The 23,797-nt window shown below is 42.2% G+C and overlaps 1 protein-coding gene across 1 annotated transcript in view; it reads left to right on the top strand.

The window, feature by feature from the left end:
* TECPR2 (tectonin beta-propeller repeat containing 2) overlaps positions 1-23,797 on the top strand; it is a 105,868-nt gene that overhangs the window by 28,840 nt on the left and 53,231 nt on the right. The window contains exons 6-12 of the mRNA XM_038743292.1: positions 59-371; positions 2,511-2,634; positions 6,783-7,097; positions 8,225-9,213; positions 16,264-16,447; positions 19,166-19,339; positions 23,272-23,452. Coding sequence (XP_038599220.1) covers positions 59-371; positions 2,511-2,634; positions 6,783-7,097; positions 8,225-9,213; positions 16,264-16,447; positions 19,166-19,339; positions 23,272-23,452 — 2,280 coding nt within the window. The remainder of the gene's footprint in view (positions 1-58; positions 372-2,510; positions 2,635-6,782; positions 7,098-8,224; positions 9,214-16,263; positions 16,448-19,165; positions 19,340-23,271; positions 23,453-23,797) is intronic.

Raw genomic sequence — 23,797 nt, 5'->3', positions numbered from 1 at the left:
ATGACTGAATACCCTAAACCAAATTTCTGGTTCCTGTTTTCTTATTTTCAAATTTTAGCAATGGGAAGTTTGGAGCATGCTTTATCCCAGGACTGTGTAAGCAAAGCGACCTGACATTATACGCCTCAAGACCTGGGCTCCGGTTGTGGAAATCTGATGCCCATGGAACTGTGCAGGCCACGTTTATATTAAAGGACGTATTTGCCGGAGGAGTCAAACCATTTGAACTGTATCCTCGGCTGGAGAGCTATGACAGCGGGAGTTGCAGCGTTCAAGAGAAGCACCTGGGCCTTGTTTCTTGCTTCTTTCAAGAAGGCTGGGTGTTGAGCTGGAATGAATACAGTATCTACCTATTAGATACTATAAATCAGGTTGGTAAATTTCTCGCTCAGGTATTTTGCTTTCCGAAGTTTGGGAAAGGCTCTGTTGACTATATGCCCTCATTCAGCCCTAGTTCTCCTGTGATGATGGGAGGAAAAGTGTTGGCTTTAATGGGAAAACTGTTTGCCTAGGGACCATGAGGCAGAATCAAGCTTTGCCCGATATTTTTTGGGGGGTGTATAGTTGTGAATTTCATTTCACAGCAATGACTTAATTACCCAAGATGGTGTTTTCATGTATGTTTCATGTGAGTTTTCAAAAGTCATAAATGTTTTAATCTTTTAAACTCCGCTGGGGCCTCCGAACTGTTTATGGACGGAAGAGAAATGTTCCACCAGTTTAAGGGAACATAACAGAAGATCCTGAGCAGATGGTAATTTGGGAGCATTTTCTGGAAATATTCCTTGATGACAGGGTCTTGGTGGCACTGAAATTGAAAGCAGAACCATAGGAAAAATGGTCTCTTCCCTCGCCCCATTGTGTTCCATTTCATACCTTCTTTTTCCCAGATAAAAAGTGAAGGTGTCTTTTATAAGAAAAGCAGTTTGGCTTAGTGGAAAGAGCCTGGGCTTGGGACTCAGAGGTCATGGGTTCTAATTCCGACTCCACCGCTTGTCAGCTGTGTGACTTTGGGCAAGTCACTTAACTTCTCTGTTCCCTCATCTGTAAAATGGGGATGAAAACTGTGAGCCCCACATGGGACAACCCAATCACCCCCAGCGCCTAGAACAGTGCTTTGCACATAGTAAGCGCTTAACAAATACCATTATTATTATTATTATTATTGTTTTGTTGACTTTTTTTGTCCTTCAGAAAAACTTGGTTTCTTCCCTTTTTCGAGCCTGGTTAATTATCTTCATTATCAGTTCTACCTGTTATGTTAAACGTGATGTATCTGTGTAGAAATCATCCCTACTAAAGAAGCAGCGAGTTCTAGTGCATTGAGTGTGTGGGCTCGGGAATCAGAAGGACCTGGGTTCAAATCCAGCCTCCGCCACTTGTCTGCTTGGGCAAGTCGCTTCACTTCTCTGTGCCTGCTTCCTCAACTGTAAAGTGGAGTTTTAAGACTGTAAACCCCATGTGGGACATGGACTGAATACAACCTGGTTAGCTTGTATCTACCCCAGAGCTTAGTACAGTGCCTTGCACATAGTAAGTGCTTAACAAATGCCATAAAAAAATTCCGTACTCATGGAAGAGTTTGGAGTATAGTTCTTTGCTGTCCCAGGGGTCCCTTTTAAATCCAGGAGCTTTTGCATAATCAATGATGTTATACTTTGCAATCATCCATTAAAAACCTTTCATCAAAGAATCTCACAGGGCTTTACCAGCATCTTTTTCTGGTGGTTCTTATCATTTTTCCATTTTATAGATGGAGAAACTAAGGCACAGAAAGCTTCTTAAAGCTAAGTGAACTTCAGCTGCAAAATGTAGGGTGCTGCTTCAGCAGCTCTTAATAGCAGTGGTCCCTGAGGGATAGGAAACAGAAAATAATGTAGCTTCTGAATTGTCATTAATATTATTGTCATTAATATCATTGTCATTAATATTACTATTAATATTACTATTAATATTACTATGACTATTAATGACTATTAATAGTAATATTATTAGTCTTTTGGAGTGTGAGCCCACTGTTGGGTAGGGAGTCTCTATATGTTGCCAATTTGTACTTCCCAAGCGCTTAGTACAGTGCTCTGCACATAGTAAGCGCTCAATAAATACGATTGATGATGATGATGATGATGATTAGGAAACAATTACAGCGCCTTTGAATCCGAGCTCATCTCTACAATTGCATCCCAGTAATTCATTACTAGTAGATCCAGGAATGTGTTGGAAATTGGGGGCGGGGATTCAGAAATTCAGAGCTGTGGTTTCAAATTCCTCATGACATATAAGTCTCAAGGGGGCTTTGAACAATGTCTTGTCCCTGTATCTAAAGAGAATGTATTTCTCCAGGACTGTTCTTTTTGTAAGTGCTCTACAGCGATAATTCAGATTTTTGTTGCTTTACCTTGTGATTTTCTTTGAAAAATATTTATTGCAGCTGAGCATCGGGTTGTTATGGTTTGACTTTGTTGGGAACTCTACACATGTGATTGTGGTTTTGTTTGTTCTTTTGACAGGCAACAATTGCCGGTTTGGAAGGATCAGGTGATATTGTATCCGTGTCCTGTACTGAAAATGAAATCTTTCTCTTAAAAGGGGATAGGGACATCATAAGAATTTCAAGTAGACCTGAAGGACTAGGTTAGTATTCATTAGAAACTGTTATTTACCAATTATAGAAAATTATTCATCGTACTGACTATATTGCAAACATTCGCATCCTGGGTTTTTGAAGGAATTACAGCAGCCAACTACAAATGTTTTCTGTTTAAAATACATCCATCCGTTTATTGCTTGCAAAGACGTCTTAGAGAAGAGCTTCACTCGAGCAGAGTCGGACCGAGTTTCGGAGTTTACACGAGACAGCCTGGCAGTTCAGAGAACTAAATGTGAAGAAAGGTGATGGGTCCTTCTTCTGATCTCCTGATGGGCTTCAGATTCAGCGTGATTGGCAACTGTTGCCTTGGGTTCGCGAAGCCCTGTGCTCCCAGGGAATCCCTGTGAATCAGGTGGACGTGCAGTTTCCCTGGGGGACTGGCTCAGAGTCAATCCCGGTGGTATTTGGTAACCTTATATTGTCCCTGTGGCTCTGGAGCCCCTAAGGAGAGGTTGGCACTGAGAAGAAGGCTCTGCCCAGTTTGCAAGTTTGACAAAAATGATATTCCTCAAGGAATTTGTATTTTCGCCGAAGAACACTTATTGCCAAGCTTTGGGTAGCTACATGGCCAACTGGCAAGAGCAGAAGTCTGGGAGCCTAAGGACCTTTCATTCATTCATTCAATTGTATTTATTGAGCGCTTTCTGTGTGCCAAGCGCTGTACTGAGTGCTTGGAAAGTGCAATACAGTGATAGAGAGAGGCAATCCCTGCCCACAACGGGCTCACATTCATTCAATCGTTTTTATTGAGCGCTTACTGTGTGCCGAGCACTGTACTAAGTACTTGGGAAGTACAAGTCGGTAACATATAGAGACGGTCCCTACCCAACAATGGGCTCCCAGTCTAGAAGGGGGAGACAGATGACAAAACAAAACATATAGACAGGTGTCAAAATCATCAGAACAAATGGAATTATAGCTATATGCACATTAATAAAATAAATAGAGTAGTAAATATGTACAAGTAAAATAGTCTAGAGGGGGAAGACAGACATCAATACAAGTAAACAGGCATCAGTATAAATAAATAGAATTATCTATTTTGGGTCCTAATCCCAGCTATGCTATTTGCCTGCTGTGTAACTGTAGGCAAGTCACTTGGCTTCTTTGTGCTTCAGTTTCCTCATCTGTAAAATGGGGATTTAAAGCCTCGTCAGCCCTCCTACTTGGGACAGGAACTGTGTCCAATGAGGTTATCTTGTATCTATCCCAATGCTTGGCCCATAGTAAGCATTTAACAAATACACTTCTTATTGAGCCTCTTCAGGAGATATTATCTGGCCACTAAAACCCTACCAGAAAAAACTAGTTAAAAGGAAGCAAAGGGGCAAGAAGCTGAGAAGTCACTATTTTGGATCCTAATGTAGAAAGAAGCTAAAGTGGTGTTGTGGAACTCGATTTCAGAGTAGTCAAAACTGCCTTCCTGTCAGCCTTTCCCACCGGACTCCTCTCTCCTTCCTTCCTAATCTCCCTTTCTGCCCCAACAAGAGAGGCAGGGCTCTTCTGATCTAGCCCATTTATGTGGATGTTCATTGTTGTTATTTTTTTTTGTTTTTGCTTTTTAATCTAACCACACAAATGCGGGTTCTAGGAACTGAACAAGTGTCAGGCACCATCAGTTTTTGTTGCTGGACACCCAGAATGAATCATTATGTGATTGCACCTTCACCCCAGTCAGCTCTTTCCTTACCGGGAGTCTCAAATTCCCATTATAGGCATCATCTAGCTATTCCTGGCAACCCCAACAGCTTAAGTTGGGAGTTCACTAAGTGCATGTCCCTTGGCTAAGCTTTTAGTGGTTAATACAATGCTTAGTAGTTTCTCAAAAAGTAGTATTGGATGAATACCTGAATCTTGGAGCAGGGGCATTAGTGCGCATATTTATGGTTTAATGCAGACAACTTTTATCCTAAAAACTTTGATTGCAAGCCTTTTGGGGAGTGGAAAATCCAGCTCAACAGCTGCCTCTTTGGATATGCAAAACATAACATTAGGTAAACTTGAATCAATCAATCAATCAATCGTATTTATTGAGCGCTTACTGTGTGCAGAGCACTGTACTAAGCGCTTGGGAAGTACAAGTTGGCAACATATAGAGACAGTCCCTACCCAACAGTGGGCTCACAGTCTAAAAGGGGGAGACAGAGAACAAAACCAAACATACTAACAAAATAAAATAAATAGAATAGATATGTACAAGTAAAATAAATAAATAGAGTAATAAATATGTACAAACATATATACATATATACAGGTGCTGTGGGGAAGGGAAGAAGGTAAGATGAGGGGGATGGAGAGGGGGGCGAGGGGGAGGAGAATGATTGCTCTTTTGGAATCGCTTCTTTTCCTGAGAAGCAATGTGGCTCAGTGGGAACAGCCTGGGCTTTGGAGTCAGAGGTCATGGGTTCAAATTCCGGCTCCGCCAATTGTCAGCTGTGTGACTTTGGGCAAGTCACTTAACTTCTCTGTGCCTCAGTTACCTCATCTGTAAAATGGGGATTAAGTCTGTGAGCCCCCCGTGGGACAACCTGATCACCCTGTAACCTCCCCAGCACTCAGAACAGTGCTTTGCACATAGTAAGTGCTTAATAAATGCCATCATTATTATTATTATTATTCCTGGAGATCTTTGTGATTTAAAACAGTAGAAAACAGGCAGCCAACAAAAGGGAATCAAAGCTGCTAATAGTCCACGGAGAAAGCCCTTTGACGCTACAAGAAAGTCCAAAAGCCAAATGTGTAATAGATGGATTTACCTCCAGAGAATAGTAAATTATATTTCTGTAAATAATGATTGATAAATGTAATTTAGGTCTAAAATTGCAACTGAATGAAATTAGGCTTTGGTGACTCTGGGTGATTTCTTGCATATCTGGTAGATTATGGTGTAGGACTAATTTTGAGGAGCCTTCAGTATTTTTGCATGAAATAAATGAACTCTTAGTGCTCTAGTGGGTGAGAATGTCATCTGAAAGCAGTGCAGTACGGCAGTACAGGATTGAGGATCATTCTGCCCCGGGGGCTGAATTTGGTTTGGTACCAAGGCCTTAGTGATTGTAGCCAGGTCCTGACTTAAAGCTTAATGGTTGGCTGGGTTCCTGACCCTATCCAGAGGAATTGGAATCAGGATATATTGGAATCAGGATATACCTGGCTGGGAGAGTGGGAAGAAGGTTTTGCCAGCCCTTTATTTGCACCTTCATACCATTGCCCGGGAAGATCCCTTCTATCTCAACCTGGCCTTCAGTGCCTACTTATTCTTCTGAATTCTCTTGGGTTGCAGTCTCCTAAACTCTCAGTACAGTGCTCTGCACATAGTGAGTGCTCAAAATACCGTTGACTGATTGCTCTAAAGTGCTTACCTAGCCTAATGGAGAGAATACTAAGAACTAAACTATTCATTTTCATTCTAATTTTGCCACTGTTTTGCTGTGCGACGCTGGATGAGAATAGGCCTCTCTGTATCTTGGTTTGCACATTAGAAAATTGATGTATAACTCCTGCCCCTTATCTTTTGGGGATGTAGTGAGGCTTGATTCCAACTTGTACTTCCCAAGCGCTTAGTACAGTGCTCTGCACACAGTAAGCGCTCAATAAATATGATTGATTGATTGATTTTGTCTTTATTACTATATTTTCACCTCCCTATAAATGTGTGCTATGTAAGCAGTCAAAACATAAATGCAGGGTACTATTATTCATGACATAATATTGATAATGCTTCTAAAATGCAGCTGCAAATTAAATATTTGCTCGCTCTCTGTTCTTTCATAATGCACAGGCAGTTCTGTTATAACTAAATCATAAGTTGAAGCTAGAAGAAAATGCTCTTTAATTTCTTAGTATTGATCCAATTACAAAAACCAATATACCAGAAAAACAAATTGTTTTATTGGTTTTGGCAGGCCAGTTTCCCAGGAAAAATACGGTGTTTTTGTAGCCTTTTGGTAGGTATTGTCCCTTTAAACGTTTAATCTTCATAATTCATTTTGTTTTACTAGTTTCAAATGGAACTTAAGGACTACTGAATGTCACCAAGCTCACGGCCCAGATAATGGCAACAAACCTGCATGTAGCATTGGTGATTTTTCTACAGATAACAAGAAATGAAATTCATCTCTTCTCTTTTTAGTGAGAGATGGTCTTGAAGCAATGGCATGCTCAGAAAAACTCCACATTCAAAGCCTCGATAAGCTAGGACCCTTAAGCGGAGAAACAAGGCCCAGGGGCTCATCGATAGCGAGTGAATCAAGAAGCAGGAGCAGTTCCGTAAATTCGGTGGACAGCGGCTCCAGTTTCATGACAACCGGAGATCAAGCATCCTCTGAAGCATCGAAAGAAAATCAGCTTTCCTCCCAGAGATTCAGTATGATTAGCTCCGAAGACTTCGACCAAGAGCTTATTGTGAAGCCTATCAAGGTGAAAAAGAAGAGAAAGAAAAGACAAGGTATTGTAATGTCTGTGACACACTGCAGGCTAGCTCTTTTGGTTAAAAATTCCACCGGCCACGATGGTGCCAGTAGTATCCAAACAACTTACAAATTTAGTCTTTTTATTGTTCAGGAGAGTAGCATCCATGTGCTTGCTGAAGAAAATACCTCTTGTTGAATGTTTTTTATTGACCCGGAGTAATTAATTAACCTATGCTTGTGGTGTCTCTGATGTTTTGGAAAATGACCTAATGTAAGGAACCTGTTCTTTTTAAGAATACTTTGCAGTATTAAAAGTGGTTATTGAGTGCCTCCTGAGCAAAAGCACTGTTTTGGGAGCATTTGAATTTGTTTTCAGTTTTATGCCCCGTTCTTTGGTTTAATCGTGCATAGAATGTACTTACTTGGCAAGAAATTTCTATAAAAGTCCAAGGGGGAGTCTTTGTGAACTTGAAAATACTTCCTATTCACATTTGAATTTTTTCATTTGCTGCTGGCAATATTTCTAAGAAAAGGATTAATCTTGAACATTTTTTTAAATTACTGCCATGTTTTATCCTCTGACCCCAAATACACTGTAGTAGTTTGAAGATCCCACTGTTAGGTAGGGACTGTATATGTTGCCAACTTGTACTTCCCAAGCACTTAGTACAGTGCTCTGCACACAGTAAGTGCTCAATAAGTACGATTGATTGATTGATTGATTGAAGATCAGTGCCTTATTTCAATTAGCAGGGTCACCATATTGAAAGTAAAGAATTCTTAGTCTGTTGTTGAGATTTTAAGCACTTCAATCAGGGAAAAGAAATTAAGAAGTTTGTAATACCATCAGAATGCTTTGTTCTCTCACTGGTTTTTGCATTAAAATTCCTACTTCCTTGAGGCCCTGGAGGTCTCTATTAATGAGTAGAATAAGAATGAGTTTGTGATATTCTTGCTTCTGAACACAGACTGTGGACATGTAAGAGTTCTCTGCCTAACCAAATAATACTCTTTAGTTCATTTAAAAAAATTCTGAGCAATTCTGCTTTTTGTAAAATGATTTTCCTTGTTTGCAGCAGCTGTTGGTAATTTTTTGGTTTCTTCATATGGAGTGTAAGGGTTCCTTATTAACCATTTTCTCTCTCTTTTTTTTGCCTCTTAGAAAGTGGTACCAGGAAGCCCCATTTCAGTTCCCTTGAAGGCACACCTTGTTATGAGCGTCAGTATTCTGGGGATAGTCCAAGCTCCTTGACCACAGACCTGTTTTCTGTAGCTTCAAGTTTCCCAGGCAGCAGTACAGATCAGTTGAGTACCACTTCCCTTGATCAGGACAGCACCTTAGAAGGAGAGTCCCTCAATGTCTTGCAGGCCAATAATGGCTCGGAAACTTTTAGCGTGCTGGGGACTCCTGAGTCTGCTCTCGATTTGGCGGTCGAAGAAAGAGAAAATATAAATGAAACACCACCGCGTACCCACGAAAGCAAAGTGGAAACAGATAGCTTGGTATCTGATTTGCGCCTGGCCCTTATAGAAGATTTAGGGGAAAATGAAGAAACAGAATGTAAACAAAGACCATTGGCTGCAGGTGACAGACAGTCGCTCTTCCCCGATCAAACTGACTTTACCGACCAACAAAGAGCAAACGAAACTTTGGACGAAATGCAACTTTTCCATGCCAAAAGGACTTTTTCAGTAATGAACCTCCTTGAGATCCAGACGGTGCCTTCAAATTCTAGGACCGTGCATCATCCCGAAAAATCCCTGGCCAAGAGAGGAAGTGTTGGAAGTGACGTGGAAAAGTCGGAAGAGCCAGAGTGTGTTCTCATACCCAAGGCCCCGGGAAACCTCAACTCCAGCTCCCAGCCTGAGCTCCCTGAAAAAAACACTTGTGGGAAAGAACATACAATTTGTGAAATTGACTCAGTCAGAGTTGGAATCAAATCTAATAGCCAGGTTCCTGCCTTGGCGAATAACGCGGGAGATTGTAGACTGGAGCAGGTTTTCACATCCAGTGATGAAGAAGACATCTATGGCCGCGGATTGCCCTATTCCTCTTCTGAAACTAGCGTGGCGGAAATTGGGAGCAGTCTCTCTCTCCAAGATATGACAAGAACAGGCCTTGAGGAAGCTGGATTGTTGAAATCAGATCAGGTGGGTTTTTATTGACTGCGCGCAAGGGAAATAGTAAAGTGGACTGCACTACCTTCCTGTCATTCCTAGAGGTAACTCATTCCCTTGCGCAGAACTGATGTCATCATCATCATCATCATCAATCGTATTTATTGAGCGCTTACTATGTGCAGAGCACTGTACTAAGCGCTTGGGAAGTACAAATTGGCAATATATAGAGACAGTCCCTACCCAACAGTGGGCTCACAGTCTAAAAGGGGGAGACAGAGAACAAAACCAAACATACTAACAAAATAAAATAAATAGAATAGATATGTACAAATAAATAAATAAATAGAGTAAAAAATATGTACAAACATATATACATATATACAGGTGCTGTGGGGAAGGGAAGGAGGTAAGATGAGGGGGATGGAGAGGGGGACGAGGGGGAGAGGAAGGAAGGGGCTTAGTCTGGGAAGGCCTCCTGGAGGAGGTGAGCTCTCAGCAGGGCCTTGAAGGGAGGAAGAGAGCTAGCTTGGCGGATGGGCAGAGGGAGGGCATTCCAGGCCTAGGGGATGACGTGGGCCGGGGGTCGATGGCGGGACAGGCGAGAGCGAGGTACAGTGAGGAGATTAGTGGTGGAGGAGCGGAGGTTGCGGGCTGGGCAGTAAAAGGAGAGAAGGGAGGTGAGGTAGGAGGGGGCGAGGGGATGGACAGCCTTGAAGCCCAGGGTGAGGAGTTTCTGCCTGATGCGCAGATTGATTGGTAGCCACTGGAGATTTTTGAGGAGGGGAGTGATATGCCTAGAGCGTTTCTGGACAAAGATAATCCGGGCAGCAGCATGAAGTATGGATTGAAGTGGAGAGAGACATGAGCATGGGAGATCTGAAATAAAGGTAAGTTTGGGGGAAAGTAAGCACCTGTTTCTCTTTCAGAGGAACTCTGTTGAAATAGAGAAGCAGCATATGGATAGAGCACAGGCCTGGGAGTTAGAAGGTCATAATAATAATAATAATTTTGGTATTTGCTAAGCGCTTACTATGTGCAAAGCACTGTTCTAAGCCCCGGGGAGGATACAAGGTGATCAGGTTGTCCCATGTGGGGCTCACAGTCTTCATCCCCATTTTACAGGTGAGGTCACTGAGGCACAGAGAAGTGAAGTGACTTGCAAGGTCGTGGATTCTAATCCCGGTTCTGCCACTTGTCTGTTGTGTGAGTTTGGGCAAGTCACTTCAGTTCTCTGTGCCTCAGTTACCTCACCTGGAAAATGGGGATTGAGACTGTGAGCCTCACGTGGGAAATGGACTGCATCCAACCCGATTTGCTTGTATCCACCCCAGCACTTAGTACAGTGCCTGGCACATAGTAACCGCTTAACAGATATCATAAAAAATTATTTAATTAAAAAAACAGCCGTTTGTTGTCGGGCGAATCACTGCCTAGCTGAAACCATGAGTTGATACCTCGCTTGTCTAAGTCATTCCTGCTTTATTGATGTTTTTAATGTGCATTCATGTTACTGAGCAGACTCCTGATCAGATTCATTCAATCGTATTTATTGAGCGCTTACTGTGTGCAGAGCACTGTACTAAGCACTTGGGAAGTACAAGTTGGCGACATACAGAGATGGTCCCTACCCAACAGTGGGTATTAACTAAGGATGCTTTCATTATCTTCATTATCATGTTTTTATTGAGCACCTAAAGAATTTTGAAATAGATTTGATTAAAAAACCAGCCATTTATTGTCGAAGGAATCACAGCCTAGCCGAAACCATGGGTGATACTTTGCTTGTCTAAGAAGTCTTTCATGCTTTATTGATGGGTTTTTAATATGGCATCATTCACGTTACTGGACAGAGTCTGTCAGATGCCGCATTAACTAAGAATGCTTTCATCGTCTTCATTATGCTTTTATTGAATACCTGAAGGATGCAGAGCATTATCTTTATTGTGGTATTTGTTGAACGCTTACTATGGGCCAAGCACTGTTTCTAAGCCCTGGGGTAGATACAGTGTCATCACGCTGGACATAGTCCCTGCCCCACATGGGGCTCACAGTCTTAATCCCCATTTCAGAGATGCGTTAACTGAGGCACCAAGAAGTTGTGACTTGCCCAAGGTCCCACAAGAGACGTGTGGCAGAGGCGGGATTAGAACCCACGGCTTCTGACTCTCTAGCCCAGGCCCTGTTCTTTAGGCCATGCTGCTTTCCTGGTCCAGGCAGTTTTGCCCCAAATCCCCCTACAAAAACTTCTTCATCTCAGAGCAAAACCATTACACGAGCAGAATAAATGCTTACTTGAACCCTCACTGAACTATCCCTCACCTGTACCTTTGGGCGCCTTTTTTTTTTTTTGGAGCGGTACCATCCCAGAGAGCTAGGTTTATTTGCCAGGATTTCTTACGTACATACTGAGTTCAAAGCATAGCAATAAGGGCATTGGTGGGAATCACAAAAAAGAAAACAGGACCTGGTCCTGACCCTCAATTGATTTTCACTTTAACGGGACTGGTAAAATGAACACAATCAATCAATCAATCGTATTTATTGAGCGCTTACTATGTGCAGAGCACTGTACTAAGCGCTTGGGAAGTACAAATTGGCAACATATAGAGACAGTCCCTACCCAACAGTGGGCTCACAGTCTAAAAGACAGCAATCCAAATATCACCAATGACAGAGATAGCATAAAAGATGTATAAGTGCAAAGAAGAGTATTCAATGCCAGGCACCGTTCATTTCTTGGCCCTTTGACAGGCTATTGTCAAGGAAAAAGAGGAACTGGTCCTGTCCCTCAAGAAACTTGTGGTTTAATGGGAGAGAGAGAATGAACACAGTTTATATAAAGGCGGCTTTCACATCACATAAAACTGAAGTACTTGCCCTTTTGTCACTGAGTTCTGACACCTCTTCTCCCTGTGAATTCACCACGGCAGGGCAGTGACTTAATTGCTTAAAAGCAGCGAGTTTCTGATTAAATTCCATATTGTTGTGTATATATGTATATACCTGTATATATGTATATACCTGTATATATGTATATATGTTTGTACATATTTATTACTCTATTTATTTATTTTATTTGTACATATCTATTCTATTTATTTTATTTTGTTGGTATGTTTGGTTTTGTTCTCTGTCCCCCCCTTTTAGACTGTGAGCCCACTGTTGGGTAGGGACTGTCTCTAGATGTTGCCAATTTGTACTTCCCAAGCGCTTAGTACAGTGCTCTGCACATAGTAAGCGCTCAATAAATACGATCGATGATGATGATGATTGTTGTGGTGGTCAGGTTATCTCTTCCCGTATTTCCCCATCTAAATCTCTGACACCTCGATTCAGGGCTAATGCCAAAAGCTGCTCTCTTTACAGCCTTCTCACTGATGACGTTACCTTCCGGGCTCGGGCACTTATAAGGTAGATTTTCATTTGATTCTTCGAGAGCTTTCAGATTTGATCTGATTTAGGTTCGGAACGATTACCAGCCCGTAGCCCCCTCACTAGCTGATGTCTGTGATGATCACAGTGTCAGTGACTTTAAAATGCCCTCTACTAGAGCTGTAGTTAATAAAATCAAATCTCCTACTTCTTACTTCCTAATTCCTTTTAGCTTAATGTCCTTCGGGCTTCTGTCTTTGGGCCCGGAGAAATTAGTCTGGCTAATGTACTGTTTTCTCAAAAGTCCCTGACTTCTTTGCGGGCCATCAGTTGACTGGCAAATTGGATCATGAGGGTTTGCAGGAGTCTGCAGAAAGTAGAATCTCGTTCTGCTGACCGTGGTGGTGGTGGTCTGTCAGCCGGAGAGACGAATTTGTCCAATTAAGGTTAGCCAGCAACCTCCTTTTTTGCCTTAAAAAAGAACTCGGTGGCAGAACAACTCTTCTGAGAAGCAGCATCTCTCAATGGCGAGAGGACGGGTTTAGGAGTCCGAGGTCGTGGGTTCGAATCCCGGCTCCGCCCCTTGTCTGCTGGGTGACCTCAGGCAAGTCACTTAACTTCTCTGAGCCTCAGTTACCTCATCTGTAAAATGAGGATTAAGACTGTGAGCCCCACAGGGGACAACCTGATACCTTGTATCTACCCCAATCAATCAATCAATCAATCGTATTTATTGAGCACTTACTATGTGCAGAGCACTGTACTAAGCGCTTGGGAAGTACAAATTGGCATCACATAGAGACAGTCCCTACCCAACAGTGGGCTCACAGTCTAAAAGGGGGAATTATTATTATTATTCTGAACACCTCCGCACCTTAGAATTCCCCTCTCCAGTAGGATCTTCTTCAATCATATATTTACATTCATCCCCTTTTTCGAAAATGGATGCAAAACTTTTAAATTCCAAGCGCTTAGCAAGGGGCGGAGAAACCAAGAAAACATTACTATTTGATTTGTTTTAGCACTGCGCAGCGAGGCACTGGATTGTTGGAGTTTAGTGGGGGCTTCACTGGGCAATGATTCCTCCAAGTGAGAGGCAGTTAACACACTAACAGCGTGGCTCAGTGGAAAGAGCCCGGGCTTTGGAGTCAGAGGTCATGGGTTCAAATCCCAGCTCCTCCAAGTGTCAGCTGTGCGACTTTGGGCAAGTCACTTCACTTCTCTGAGCCTCAGTTCCCTCATCTGTAAAATGGGGATTAAGACTGTGAGCCCCCCGTGGGAAAACTTGATCACCTTGTAACCTCCCCAGTGCTTTGCACATAATAAGCGCTTAATAAATGCCATCATTATTACTACAGAGAAGCAGCGTGGCTCAGTGGAAAGAGCCCGGGCTTTGGAGTCAGAGGTCATGGGTTCAAATCCCGGCTCCGCCAACTGTCAGCTGTGTGACTTTGGGCAAGTCACTTCACTTCTTTTAGACTGTGAGCCCACTGTTGGGTAGGGACTGTCTCTAAGTGATGCCAATTTGTACTTCCCAAGCGCTTAGTACAGTGCTCTGCACAGAGTAAGCGCTCAATAAATACGATTGATTGATTGATTCTCTAGGCCTCAGTTACCTCATCTGTAAAATGGGGATTAAGGCTGTGAGCCTCACGTGGGACAACCTGATCAACTTGTAACCTCCCCAGCACTTAGAACAGTGCTTTGCACATAGTAAGCGCTTAATAAATGCCATTATTATTATTATTATTATTAACAGCTGCATTGTCCATTTCTAAATTGTTGCCACTTCTGTTCAACAAGTTTTCTGGTTATCCTCCGCTCACGGGTCTGTTCCGCGCCTTGAAATTCTGACCCGAACTGTGGGCAGAGCTTCCTTCAAGATCTCTTAATCTCAGCCTAGGTAATAATAATAATAATAATAATAATAATAATAATAATAATAATAACGATAATGTTGTAATTTGTTAAGTGCTTACTATGTGCAAAGCACTGTTCTAAGCGCTGGGGTAGATACAAGATAATCAGGTTGTCCCACGTGGGGCTCACAGTCTTCATCCCCATTTTACAGATGAGGAAACTGAGGCCCAGAGAAGTTAAGTGACTTGCCCAAAGTCACACAGCTGACAAGTGGCAGAGCCAGGATTTGAACCCACAACCTCTGACTCCAAAGCCCGTGCTCTTTCCACTGAAAGGATTTGACCTGTAATACCGGGGCTAGGGTGATTGTATCACGGGAGGGTTGTAACCTGGGTTAAAGTGTCAGACAGTACTGACTAAACTCATTGTGGGCAGGGAGTGGGTCTATTATATTGTTGTATTGTAATAATAGTAATAATAATACTAATAATAATAATAATGGCATTTGTTAAGCACTTACTATGTGCCAAGCATTGTTCTAAGCACTAGGGGGATGCAAGGTAATCAGGTTGTCCCACATGGGGCTCACAGTCTTAATCCCCATTTTGCAGATGAGGTAACTGAGGCACCGAGAAGTTAAGTGACTTACCCAGTCACACAGCTGACAAGTGGCAGAGCTGGGATTACCCTTCTAGACTGTGAGCCCACTGTTGGGTAGGGACCGTCTCTATATGTTGCCAACTTGTACTTCCCAAGCGCTTAGTCCAGTGCTCTGCACACAGTAAGCGCTCAATAAATGTGATTGAATGAATGAATGAATTAGAACCCATGACCTCCGATTCCCAAGCCTGGGCTCTTTCCACTGAGCCACGCTGCTTGTACTCTCCTAAGCGCTTAGTACAGTGCTCGGCACACAGCAAGCGCTCGGTAAATACGATTGACCGACTGGCTGTATCTCCAATCAATCAATCAATCAATCAATCAGCGTGGCTCAGTGGAAAGAGCCCGGGCTTTGGAGTCAGAGGTCATGGGTTCAAACCCCGGCTCCGCCACTTGTCAGCTGTGTGACTTTGGGCAAGTCACTTCACTTCTCCGGGCCTCAGTTCCCTCATCTGTAAAATGGGGATGAAGCCTGTGAGCTCCACGTGGGACAACCTGATTACCTTGTATCTACCCCAGTGCTTAGAACAGTGCTTTGCACATAGTAAGCGCTTAACAAATACCAATAGTATTATTATTATTATTAATCAACCGTATTTATGGAGCGCTTACTGTGAGCAGAGCACTGTACTAAGCGCTTGAGTCTCAGAGAAGCGAAGTGACTTGCCCAAGGTCACACAGCGGACTAGAATCCAGGTCCTTCTGACTTCCAGGCTTGTGCTGTATCTACTAGACCACGCTGCTTCCTCCGCAGATGGGCCGGGAAATAGGAAGCAGGGCCTCGGAGGCGTGTGAGGGTTGGCCCCTGGGTCGCCAGTTTGTGCTTCCCAAGCGCTTAGTCCAGTGCTCTGCACGTAGTAAGCGCTCAATAAATACGATTGATGACGATGACGATGATGGGAAGTACAAGCCGGCAGCACGTAGAGACAGCCCCTCCCCAGCAGCGGGCTCACAGTCTAGAAGGGGGAGACAGAGAACAAAACCAGACGTAGTGACAAAGTAAAATAAATAGAATCGCTGTGTATAAGTGAGATAGATAAGTAGAGTAGTAAATATGCACAAACACGTATACAGGGATATACCCGGAGGTGGTGGTGTGGGATCACTGGAAGCCACGGTTGGCCCGTGATTGCGTTTGTCTTCCGCAAGCCAGGACTTCTGGCTCTGATCCACCGTCCCGGTCGTTAGTTTGCAGAGAGCTGGATGGGCTACTCCGGCCCCGGCTATGGAATCCTCAGCCTGGTCGTGTCCGAGAAATATATCTGGTGCCTGGATTACAAGGGCGGCCTGTACTGCAGCGCTTTGCCCAGCGCTGGGCTCCGGTGGCAGAAGTTTGAAGACGCCGTCCAGCAGGTGGCGGTATCACCTTCAGGTGAGAATCCCTGGGGCTTTGGGTCGTCTCCTAATCATCATCATCATCATCATCATCATCATAATCAAATACAATTATCTAATATATTATAATATATAATAGAATAGAATAGATAATACAACAACAATATATAACACATAATATATTATATTATATTATATATTACATTACATTGCATTATATTCTATTACATTATATTATATTATATATTATATTATATTATATATTATATTACATTATACTATACTATGCTATGTTATACTATATTATATTATATTATCTTATATTATATTATAATATGTTATATTATATTATATATCATATTATATTATATTATACTATACTATGCTATATTATACTGTTATATTATATTATATTATAATATGCTATATTATATTATACTATATTATATTACACTGTATTATATTATATTGCATTATATTATATTATAGTATGTTATATTACATTATATCATATTATTATATTATATTACATTACATTATATTGTATATTATACTATACTATATTATATATTATATTATATTGTTATATTATATTACAATATAATATAACAATATGATGATGATGATGATGATGGCATTTAAGCACTTACTATGTGCCAAGCACTGTTCCAAGCGCTGGGGGGGGGGGGGGAGGGGATACAAGGTGATCAGGTTGTCCCACGTGGGGCTCACAGTCTTCACCCCCATTTTACAGATGAGGTAATGTTGCTGTAACCTAGTGTAAAGATGTGTATATATATACGTATATATATACGTGTATATATATATATGTGCATATATATACATACATACATATATATATATATATATATATACATATATATACATATATACATATATATATATATATATATACCCTGGGAAATGCCTGGAGATTTAGAGTTCTTCACAGTCGGCCTGCTGGGTGAAATTTTGATTTCCTGATATATAGTATATTGTAATATATAATATGATATCATATATAATAACATATAATTAATAATATATATAATATAATATATGATATATATATAATTTATATGGTATATATCATATATTATTATTATTATGACATTTAAGCGCTTACTATGTGCCAAGCACTGTTCCAAGCGCTGGGGGGCATACAAGGTGATCAGGTTGTCCCACGTGGGGCTCACAGTCTTCATCCCCATTTTACAGATGAGGTAACGTTGCTGTAACCTAGTGTAAAGACATATATATATATATATATATACACCCTGGGAAATGTCTGGAGATTTAGAGTTCTTCACAGTCGGCCTGCTGGGTGATATTTTGATGTCCTGTCCCTTCAGCCGATTTTATTTTCATTTTAAAGAGCTTTCCTGACAAATGCCGGTCCCCCATTATTCCATAACTAAAGGTGGTTCCCTGTGAAATGATAGACTTGGAATTGGTAATAATAATGATGATATTTAAGCGCTTACTATGTGCCGAGCTCCTGTTCGAAACACTGGGGTAGATACAGGGTAATCAGGTTGTCCCACGTGGGGCTCACACATTTAATCCCCATTTTACTGATGAGGTAACTGAGGCACAGAGAAGTTCAGTGGCTTTCCCAAGGTCACACAGGAGACAGGTGGCGGAGGCGGGATTAGGAGCCACGTCCTCTGACTCCCAAGCCCGGACTCTTTTTTTTTTTTTAAATAGCATTTATAAAGCGCTTACTATGTGCAAAGCACTGTTCTAAGCACCGAGGGGGTTACAAGGTGACCATTTGTCCCAGGGGGGCTCACAGTCTTAATCCCCATTTTACAGATGAGGTAACTGAGGCACAGAGAAGTTAAGTGACTTGCCCAGAGTCACACAGCTGGCAATTGGTGCTCTTCCACCAAGCCACTCTGCTTCTCTAGTTTGCAAAGGGCAGCATGCATTCTATTCTAGAGAAAGAGTACAGTGCGTTTACGCATACCTCATAGTCTGATTATAGCGCGAACAAGCTGGTATTATTAGGAATGCCTATTTCTGGAGTGCTTCCTTTTCTTTAATACCTGTAATTTGCCTTTTAGTGAACTCTTGCAAGGCCAGATCCTTCGAAGAAGTAATTCGCTTCGGGTGTAAAAATGGAGTTATATCAGAATGGTAGTTTACTGGTTCATCTGATCCTAACCCTCAGACACCCTCCTGCAGTCTGCCATTTCCAGAGCGCGGTTTCTCTAAGCCCAGCTATTGGGTTGATATTTTCAGTCACCGTTACTGAAATGTTTTGAGTAAGCACTTCCCGTGCTTTTCAATCTCAGTTTGGGTAAGTGGATAAAAGAAATGCTGAATAAAAATGGCTTTTCAGTTGATCAACGCTGGCCAGGTTTTGCGGCTAAAACATTGGTCCAGAGAGAGGAGGTTTAAGAAATGAAACGCTCATGTAGGCTTTCCCAGTGAACCCCTTGAGTGACTTTTGAGCTGCCCTTTAACTAACCTCTATAACGCCTTTTATTTCATTTACAAAATGGGAATGGCCCTCCGAGGCAGTTCTTGCTGTGTGCATAAAAGAGGACAGATGATTTCAAAGCTCTGGGAATTCCGTAGAGGGTGGGTGAAATACTAATTCAAGTTGATGGTATCGGTGTCCCTTAATTAGACAGTACGAACGTTCAAAGAAAAATCTAATATTTTCTACCACTCCCGGAGCCGATGAAAAATTCAGGTTCTGTAATTGGTTTCTGGCTTGTTTTTTTTTCTGAACAAATTTTCCCTCCAGGCGCCCTTCTGTGGAAGATCGAACAGAAATCGAACAAGGCATTTGCCTGTGGGAAAGTGACCATCAAAGGGAAGCGACACTGGTACGAGGCTCTGCCCCAAACTGTATTTGTAGCTTTAAGCGATGACACCGCCTGGATCATCAGGACAAATGGCGACCTGTATTTGCAAACAGGTACGGGTCTCAAAGTGCCCGCTAATTCATTCATTCAGTCTTATTTATTGAACGCTTATTGTGTGCAGATTCATTCATTCATTCAATCGTATTTATTGAGCGCTTACTATGTGCAGAGCACTGGACTAAGCGCTGGGGAAGTACAAATCGTCAACATACAGAGATGGACCCTACCCAACAGTGGCCTGCTAGACAGTAAGTTCCTTGAGGGCAGGGATCGTGTTTATTAACTCTGTTGTACTCTCCCAAGCGCTTAGTACAGTGCCCTACACTTAGTAGGGGCTCAGTAAATACCATTGATTCATCAATCAATCAATCAATCGTATTTATTGAGCGCTTACTATGTGCAGAGCACTGTACTAAGCGCTTGGGAAGTACAAATTGGCAACACATAGAGACAGTCCCTACCCAACAGTGGGCTCACAGTCTAAAAGGGGGAGGCAGAGAACAGAACCAAACATACCAACAAAATAAAATAAATGGGATAGAAATGTACAAGTAAAATAAATAAATAAATAAATAAATAGAGTAATAAATATGTACAACCATATATACATATACACAGGTGCTGTGGGGAAGGGAAGGAGGTAAGATGGGGGGATGGAGAGGGGGACGAGGGGGATTCATTAAATGTGGGGATGAATTGTCTAGTCAGGTTGGGTGGAATGAATCCTCGCTTGTTAGGACTTTGTTCAGGACCATGAACTATATTATGGTTTATATATATATATATATATATATATATATATATATATATATATATATATATATATATATGAGTGTGTGTGTGTATTTTCATATATATATATTTGAGTGTGTGTGTGTATTTTCATATATATATATATGAGTGTGTGTGTGTATTTTCATATATATATATATGAGTGTGTGTGCATTTTCATATATATATATATATACATATATATATACATATATATATATGAGTGTGTATGTGTGCATGTGTGCGCGCACACGTGCGTTTATATTTTTAAAATGGTATTTGTTAAAAGCTTACTATGCGTCAAACACTCTTCTAAGCACTGGAGTAGGTACAAGTTAATTAGGTGAGACACAGTCCCTGTCCGGCGCATGTAGGAGGGAGAACAGATAGCCACATTTTAGAAACTGAGACCCAGAGAAGTCACGACTTGCCCAAGTTCACGCAGCAAGCAGTTAGCAGTGGGTTTAGAACTCAGGTCCTTCCAACTCCCAGGCCCATGGTCTCTCTATTAAGCCACACCGCTTGGAAAGTGGATTGAAAGGAAGTCCCGCTGAAAAGATATATATTGATGCTCTTTCATGTTAAACCATGGTTGATTTTTAGGGGTCAGGTTGATTTTGGCCGTTAGGCTAGTGTAAACCAAACAGCATAAACAGAGCACAAAGTTAAGCCACGCGTCCTAGTGGAAAGAACCCCAGCCTGGAAGTCAGAGGACCTGGGTTCTAATCCTGGCTCTGCCGCTTGTCTGCTGCGTTGCTGTGTGTCCTTGGGCAAGTCACGTAACTTCTCTGTGACTTACCTCAGCTGTCAAATGGAGGTTAAATCGACTCCCTTCTGCTTAGACTGTGAGTCTCATGAGGGAAGGGACAGTGTCCAGTGTGATTATCATGTGTGTACTCCAATGCTTAGCTCAGGGCTTGACACATAGTAAGCATATATATTGCATATATATATGCTTGTACATATTTATTACTCTATTTATTTATTTATTTATTTATTTTTCGTACATATCTATTCTATTTATTTTATTTTGTTAGTATGTTTGTTTTTTTTCTCTGTCTCCCCCTTTTAGACTGTGAGCCCAATGTTGGGTAGGGGCTGTCTCTATATGTTGCCAATTTGTACTTCCCAAGCGCTTAGTACAGTGCTCTGCACATAGTAAGCGCTCAATAAATATGATTGATTGATTGATGGATGTAGCAAGCATCATTTAAAAAAAAAATCAGTCAATCAGTAGGATTGATTGAGCACTCTGTGCAGAGCACTGTACTAAGCACTGGGGAGAGTACAGTAGAGTTAATAAACACGATCCCTGCCCTCAAGGAATTTACAGTCTAGCAGGGGATACAGGCGTTAAAATAAATCCCTGATGGGATGGTAAAGAAGAGGGCAAGGAGTGATGATGATGGTATTTGTTAAGCGCTTACTATGTGCCGAGCACTGTTCTAAGCCCTGGGGTACATTCAGGGTTATCAGGTTGTCCCACGTGGGGCTCACAGTCGTAATCCCCATTTTACAGATGAGGTAACTGAGGCCCAGAGAAGTGAAGTGACTTGCACAGGGTCACACAGCAAACAACTGGCAGAGCCAGGATTAGAACCCACGGCCTCTGCCTCCCAAGCCCCTGCCCAACTGCGTAGATACTCTAGAGCTATAATTAAGTTCCCTGTGGCAACCGTTTTAAGTACTTCATCACCATCATCAATCATATTTATTGAGCGCTTACTGTGTGCAGAGCACTGGACTAAGCGCTTGGGAAGTCCAAGTTGGCAACATATAGAGACAGTCCCTACCCAACCGTGGGCTCACAGTCTGAAAGGGGGAGACAGAGAACAAAACCAAACATACTAATAAAATAAATAGAATAGATAGGTACAAGTAAAATAAATAAATAGAGTAATAAATATGTACAAACATATGTACAAACATATATACTTGTTTCTTGTGCAAGTACTTGTTTCCTCCATCAGAAGCTGGAAAGGCAGGCCACCAGGGACCTGTAGTTTGGGGCACTGCGCATCCGTGGGGCTGGGATGGTCAAGAAGGGTTCACAGTCTTATCAATCAATCAATCAATCAATCAATCGCATTTATTGAGCGCTTACTGTGTGCAGAGCACTGTACTAAGCGCTTGGGAAGTACAAGTCGGCAACACATAGAGACAGTCCCTACCCAACAGCGGGCTCACAGTCTAGAAGGGGGAGACAGAGAACAAAACCAAACATATTAACAGAATAAAATAAATAGAATAAATATGTACAAGTAAAATAAATATATATATACACACACATATATATATATATATACATACACACACACGCATATCAATCAATCAATCGCATTTATTGAGTGCTTACTGTGTGCAGAGCACTGTACTAAGCGCTTGGGAAGTACAAGTCGGCAACACATAGAGACAGTCCCTACCCAACAGCAGGCTCACAGTCTAGAAGGGGGAGACAGAGAACAAAACCAAACATATTAACAGAATAAAATAAATAGAATAAATATGTACAAGTAAAATAAATACATATATACACACACACACAAACATATATATATATATACATACACACACACACAGCAATCAATCAATCAATCGCATTTATTGAGTGCTTACTGTGTGCAGAGCACTGTACTAAGCGCTTGGGAAGTACAAGTCGGCAACACATAGAGACGGTCCCTACCCAACAGCGGGCTCACAGTTTGGAAGGGGGAGACAGACAACAAAACAGAACACATGGACGGGTGTCAAGTCGTCGGAACAAATCGAATTAAAGCTAAATAGGTTCACCTATTCCCCCTCAATCCTCCCTCCAACTCAGACCGTGAGCCCCCGGCGGGATAGGGTCTGTGGGCAACCTAATCAACTTGGATCGACCCCAATAATCCCCATTTTACCGACGAGGGAACTGAGGCACAGAGCAGTGACTTGCTCAAGGTCACAGAGCGACGCGTGGCGGAGCCGGGGTTAGAACCAGAGGGCTTTCTGACTCCCAAATCCGGGCTCTATCTATCAGGCCACGCTGACTCTCTTGTTCCATGTGCACGTACACTGTCTGGAGGCCTAATGGGTTTATTTGGGATTTTCCCCGGCTGCTGCACTCTTCAGGGGTGGGTTTTTTTTTAAAAGGGTATCATAAAGCAAATACTTAAGTATTGTTAATCCCCTCTTTCCTCTCTCTCCCCTCTGAATGTTTTGTTTGTTTTATCTGCAGGTCTAAGTGTGGATCGCCCCTGTGCCAGAGCTGTGAAAGTCGACTGTCCCTATCCGCTCTCGCAGATCACAGCCAGAAACAATGTGGTGTGGGCCCTGAGTGAGCAGCGGGCACTGTTGTATCGAGAGGGAGTGAGCAGCTTCTGCCCTGAAGGGGAGCAGTGGAAATGTGACATTGTGAGGTAATAAAAAGGTAGCGGTAAGCAACTCATTTCGGCGCCTTGTGATCATCAGTCGTATTTACTGAGCGCTCACTGTGTGCGGAGCACTGCACTAAGCGCTTGTGATTTAAACCTTATTCCGTTTCCGCCATGCAGAAGCCGAGCGGGAACAACCCACTTGACCCGCTGGATTCTTGAAGGTTTTTCCAGGCTGGCATCAGCTTGGCAACACCGTTGTCTTGGGCTAAGGGCAGTTTTAGGGGCTTGATGTCTGAGAAGATCTGGCTGCCTCCATTTGACCAAGGAAATGGAACATTCTGCTCCCAGCCTGCACATAAAATGTTGCCTCACATTTAATTTAGAGAG

Source organism: Tachyglossus aculeatus, chromosome 1 (genome assembly GCF_015852505.1).
Source record: "Tachyglossus aculeatus isolate mTacAcu1 chromosome 1, mTacAcu1.pri, whole genome shotgun sequence".
In the NCBI taxonomy this organism is placed as follows: Eukaryota; Metazoa; Chordata; class Mammalia; order Monotremata; family Tachyglossidae; genus Tachyglossus; species Tachyglossus aculeatus.
Note: the sequence above shows the minus strand (reverse complement) of the source record. Positions and strands in the feature narration are given on the sequence as shown.